The 5,778-nt window shown below is 38.2% G+C and overlaps 2 protein-coding genes across 2 annotated transcripts; both read right to left on the reverse strand.

Annotated features, from left to right (window-relative positions):
* Positions 1-1,845: 1,845 nt before the first annotated feature.
* Positions 1,846-2,592, reverse strand: LOC145045460 (secreted RxLR effector protein 161-like). The gene has a single exon (XM_078993783.1). It carries the CDS (start codon positions 2,590-2,592, stop codon positions 1,846-1,848), a length of 747 nt encoding a protein of 248 aa, XP_078849909.1.
* Positions 2,593-3,456: 864 nt separating this feature from the next.
* Positions 3,457-4,144, reverse strand: LOC145045461 (uncharacterized). Its single transcript, XM_078993784.1, has 2 exons — positions 3,805-4,144; positions 3,457-3,758 (listed from the first exon to the last, which is right to left on the reverse strand). Exons 1-2 carry the CDS (start codon positions 4,142-4,144, stop codon positions 3,457-3,459), a joined length of 642 nt encoding a protein of 213 aa, XP_078849910.1.
* Between the last annotated feature and the right edge of the window lie 1,634 nt (positions 4,145-5,778).

Genomic DNA, 5,778 nt, shown 5'->3' on the forward strand with positions numbered 1-5,778 from the left:
GGTTCGGTTGTGACAGTGGTTCGGTTGTGACAGGTGGTTTGGTTGTTACTGGTGTAGTGGGGCCGGTAGAATGAGCACTTGTTGTGGTAGTGGTGGTGGTAGTGTCTGTGAATATGGGAGTAAGGATAGGAATTGTAGTGAATGGTTGAGTAGTTGGAATGGGAAAAATGGGAGGGATAGATATTGGGATGGTTACAAGTGGAGGTGAAGGAGGGTGAGAGAGAACTGGAATTTCTGGGGTAGGGGAGTGAGGCGGAGTTTCACCTCGGCCCGGAGCCTCATCATCAGAGCTTTCGCTCTCAGATTCTGAAGGAGGATCATTCTTTTTTTTTTTTTGAAAGAGAAATCCAAAACAAATAGCGCCTGACTTGACAGATGAATGGTTGGCATACCGATGATGACGCAGGAAAGAGAAAGGACATTTCCTTTTTGGCACGCCATTCCATAAATTTTCCTTTTTCAAATCACCAAACCGATTAGATAAACGGTGAGTCAGCTTCCACTTTATCCCAATCGTCACTCCTAAAACATTTGAATTTTCATTGCCTATGATGCTTTATTGAACCCCATTAAAAGAACCAGAGTGTGGAAAATTAAAATTTTCGTGCATAAAGTGTGAAACGTAAAGAAATAAAGAAAATGTATTGGGATAATCTGTGATGCCTTAAATAGACATAAAACAATGGATTTTGGGCACGAATTACTTTCTTCAAAGTCAAGAAAGACATTGAAGTGCTTGCTTGGTTTCCCATTAAATAACGATCAATAACTTGTTAAGAAGTATTGAAAGGCATCTTTTGAAGGTTATAAAGGGTGGCTTTCGCTTCAATTCATAATTTCGATACTCGACATGAGATCGAAACTGAATGAAGTACTTGTGAGATCATTTTGATATGTTTAACAAGTAGGTAGGATATCTTTTATAGTAACAAAAGAAATTATAGAAATCTCAAAAAAAAATTAGATCTTTAAGGGAAGAAAAGCCTTGGTTTTAGACAAATTCATAAAAGATCACTTAAAAATAAAAAGAGATTTCATTAGGTAACACGTAAGCTCTTGAATATGAGAATTCACCGTCAATTCATTTGTGGTGTTGAATTGTGGGTTTCACTTAGTACATAGTGGCATGAGACTAAGATCATTAACACAGATTTTGTATAACCATAAACCTCAGTGGTAAATGCTAAGAGTCTCAAGGGTTATATTGGTGACACGAAGTATAATGGAGAAAATTTGTGGAGATGGTATAAGAAGCGAATGTACCTCTGCTTTAAAGAAAAAGAGTGACCAAGCAGAAAACTCTAAACTCAATATGAGTATAGTAAGGTAGCTCATGATTAGAGTGAATAGTACAGCCTGAATTGGGAAAACATGATTTGTATATATCATGTTATTAAGGGTTCACTCAAAATCTTTCTAGGCTTTAGTCAACATACAGCAGCATGCTTCTAGGGACACCTAACTAATGGGATAAAATAAAATACATATACCTGCTTGAGCTCCACCATCGAGAATTACACTTATACAAAGAAAAGTATTAGATTAAAAATAAAATTAAAAATAAAATAAAATAAATAAAAAAATATATTTTGTATTTTGCGAAAGTTATTTAATTGAACGAAAGAGAAAAAATATTTTTGGTTTTTATGAATAAAATAGAATTAAAAGGAGTGTACAGATGAATACAACCCAAATTCCTTGGAAGCAAAAAGAAGCGAATAAGTTCAGAAGGACCGAACCCGAAATAGACCGAATGTTTGGTTCATTTCGGTTCTTGGTTGAGCCGAACCCGAAATAGACCGAACGTTCGGTTCATTTCGGTTTGCTCTATTTCGCTTCTAACCTTTATTGAAGTGAAGGCGATTTGGGCACTGATTCTGCTTCCATCAGACCTAGGCCTTGTAGAATCTTGTTGAAGCTTGCTTCAGGTAAATCCTTAGTGAATATATCAGCCAGTTGATCAGTTGTTCTAACGAAATGGATTTCTACGTTGCCATCTTTGACGTGATCTTTGATAAAGTGAAACCTCAGTGTTATATGCTTGGTCTTCGAGTGTTGCACTGGGTTGTGATAAATCCTAATTGCGCTTTCAGAGTCGCAATATAGTGGTATTTTCTTCATATTTATCCCGTAATCCCTAAGCTGACTTTGTATCCATACCACTTGAGATGTGCATGATGCTGCAGCAATGTATTCAACTTCTGCAGTGGAGAGAGAAACACAAGTTTGTTTCTTCAATTGCCAACTAACCAATTTTCCATCTAGAAATTGACATCCTCCAATGGTGCTCTTACGATCTAGACCACAGCCACCTAAGTCAGCATCTGAGAATGCTTGAACAAAGAATCCTGAGTTGGATGGATACCACAGACCGAGAGAGGAGGTTCGCTTCAGATAGAGAAAGATGTTTTTCACGGCTTGTAGATGAGGTTTACATGGGTTGGCTTGAAATCTTACACAGTAACAGACTGAAAACATGATGTCAGGTCTGCTGGCTGTGAGATACATTAAACAACCGATCATTTGACGGTATAACGTCATATCTGCAGCTGGCTTTTCCAGTGAGGGTGTAAGCTTTGTCCCAAAGGCCATTGGCACTTTAACTTTGGAGTCACCCATCATACCAAACTTAGTCAATAGAGTCTTGGTGTATGCCTCTTGATTAATAAAAATACCTTCGGGGCCCTGTCTAATATTTAATCCAAGGAAAAAGTTAATTGGACCCATTGAGCTCATCTCAATTTTAGTTTCCATCAACTTCCTGAATTCAGTTGTTAAGCTAGAATTCGTGGAGCCAAAGATGATGTCATCAACATAAATTTGGACTATCATAAGTTGGTTACCTTCTCTCTTACGAAAAAAGGTTGGGTCAACCAAACCTTATTTGAATTTAGACATTTTTAAGAATCGAGTCAGAGTTTCATACCATGCTCTGGGAGCTTGTTTTAAGCCATATACTGCTTTGTCAAGGACGTAACAATGATTTTGATACTTTTCGTTCATGAAACATGGTGGTTGCTCAACATATATAGTCTCTTCAATTTCCTCGTTGAGAAAGGCACATTTGACGTCCATCTGATAGACTTCAAAGTTCTTGTGAGCTGCATAGGCAAGAAATATACGAACAAACTCTAATCTTGCAACTAGAGCGAAGGTCTCTTCATAATCAATGCCTTCTTCCTAACAGTAGCCTTTGACCACCATTCGCGCTTTGTTACATATGACATTTCCCTCCTTGTCCATCTTGTTTCTGAATACCCATTTAAGACCGACAACCGAAGCATCCTTTGGAGTTGGAATAGGATGCCATACTTTGTTTCTTTCAAACTCATTTAACTCATCTTGCATAGCTTGAACCCAATCTGAATGATCAAGTGCAGAGTTAACGGTCTTCAGTTCGACTTTGGAGACAAAGGAGTTGAACTTGCAAAACTCTACTTGAGAAAAGAGTGCATCTTATTTCGCTTTGATTTGAGATCGAGTTAACACCTTTTCTGAAGAATATCCGATAATTTGACTTTGAGCGTGATCTTTGGTCCATTTGATAAGAGGTGGGTAATTTGGATCATAAGTGGGATCCAACTCTGCATTTATTTCTTCTTCTAATGCAAATAAAATGTCATCATCATTGACATTAGTGTTCTCCCCCTCGAAGAATGACGCCTGTTCGGTACCTGGATTGGTGTTCCCTTCTTTGATTCGACTCTCAGAAGAGATTGAAGAACGAGACGATGAGCTCTGCCCCTGGAACGATGAACCTTGATCATGATAAAGAGATGGAACCGTGGACATTAGGACAGTCACTTGAAGGTTCGCTTGCTTCTGGCCTTTCGGTTTCTTTGGATTGATCATCAATCATATTTTGAGCAGCATCGTCAATAATTTGTTTTAGATTATCAAGTTTGTTGTCGTTTGTCGTTGATTCAGAGTTAATTGCATTTTCAGGCTCATCAAACAAAAGCAAGTATTGCTCAAAAAGATTTGAGATAGAGGTCGTGACTTGACAATTCTTTGGAAAGATCTCTTGCGTTGCACCTTTTGTTGATTTCATCTTCTTAACATAACTATCGTCAAAGGTGACATAGTATGTTTCTTCAATATTCTTTGAGCACTTATTGAGAACTCTATACGCCTTGGAATTCATGGAGTAGCCTAAGAAAATTCCTTCATCAGCCCTAGCATCAAACTTGTTTCAATTCTCTCTGGAGTTGAACACGAAGCATCTTGAATCGAACGCATGAAAGAATTTCACATTCAGTTTACGATTGTTCAAGATCTTGTAGGGAGTGATAGAGAATCGCTTGTTCAAATATGATCTGTTTTGAGTATAACAAGCAGCAGCAATTGCATCAGCCCAAAAATACAGCGGCAAGGAGGCGAATCATAGCAATGTGCGAGCTACTTCATATAGAGATCGGTTTCATCTTTCAACGATACCATTCTGATGTGGAGTGTATGGGGCTGAGAAGTTGTGAGTCGTTCCCTTCTCAACAAGAAAGTCTTCAAAATCTCTGTTCTTGAATTCCAGACCATTGTCGCTTCTCACGTTACGAACAACTTTCCTTAGTTGAGTCTCGACCTGTTTTATGAAGAGCTTAAGCTTTGGAGTAGCTTCAGATTTTTGCTTTAAGAAGAACTCCCATGTGAAACGAGAGAAATCTTCCACTATAACTAGAATGTATTTGTTTCCCCTAATGCATTCAATGGACAAGGGACCACACAAGTCAACATGTAACAACTCCAATGGTTCTATCACGTTAGTATTGATAATAGAAGAATGAATTTGCCTACTCTGATTTCCCATTTCACATGCTGTACAAAGATGTTCCTTATCAAATTTTAGAACTGGAAGTCCTCGAACATGATCACCCAAAACCAACTTGTTAATATCCTTGAAATTTAGATGAGAGAGTCTTCGATGCCATAACCAACTTTCATCTGAGTGAGCTTTAGTGAGTAAGCAAACGGTTGGTTTGCTTCGAATGGGATTGAGATTCAAAGGGTACATTTCCCCCTTTCGTTGTGAATTCAACAGAACGTTATCAGATTTCTTCTCGACAATCTCTGAGCCTTCATCATCAAATGATACTTTGAATCCAGTGCCAACTACCAGCTGAGATACGCTGATAAGGTTGTGTTGGAGCCCTTCAACATAAGCCACTTTTCTTATAGAGAACTCGCCATTAGTGATCATTCCATAGCCTTTGATAGTACCAAATGAGTTGTTGTCGTATTTCACAATGCCACCATCCTTAAGAGATCAAAACTCCCTTAATTCTTCCTTCCTCCCTGTCATGTGACGAGAGCAGCCACTATCAATGTACCATTCTTCGTCGAACTACTCGTCACGAATAACCTGCAAAAAATTTAAGCAGATTTAGGAACCCAAAGTTTCTTGGGTCCTCGTGAGCCTTTTACAGAACATGGAATAGTAAGAGAAATATCAACCTAGTAAGTACGTTTAATTAAAGTTGTTTCATCTCTTCTTTTTATGATGAAAGATTTAATTTTGGTTGGTATAGATTCAGTGGGTTTGGGATTTGTGGTGTTGACGTCAGCCTTCTTTTGGATCTCTTTTGGACGCTTGTTATCTTCTGGAAAGAGCTTTCCTTTTCCCTTTAAATCTTTTGACAAAAGAAAACTAGAATTAGAGGTTTTGGGTTTAAAAGTGTCATTGGATCTTCTGTTTGTTTGACTAAACATGGAGGGATGACAACCGAAACTGATCTTTCGGTTGTTATTACATGGGGGACCGAAACCGCTCTTTCAGTTGCTGTT

The sequence above is a fragment of the Lactuca saligna genome, chromosome 5 (genome assembly GCF_052625555.1).
Source record: "Lactuca saligna cultivar CGN05327 chromosome 5, ASM5262555v1, whole genome shotgun sequence".
Taxonomy (NCBI): domain Eukaryota; kingdom Viridiplantae; phylum Streptophyta; class Magnoliopsida; order Asterales; family Asteraceae; genus Lactuca; species Lactuca saligna.

Coding starts and splice junctions, on each gene's coding strand:
- LOC145045461 (XM_078993784.1), bottom strand. CDS start 4,144: ATGAATTCCAAGGCGTATAGAGTTCTCAATAAGTGCTCAAAGAATATT. Junction 3,759..3,804: donor AGAAGCAAGCGAACCTTCAA/GTGACTGTCCTA, acceptor ATCATGATCAAG/GTTCATCGTTCCAGGGGCAG.
- LOC145045460 (XM_078993783.1), bottom strand. CDS start 2,592: ATGGCCTTTGGGACAAAGCTTACACCCTCACTGGAAAAGCCAGCTGCA.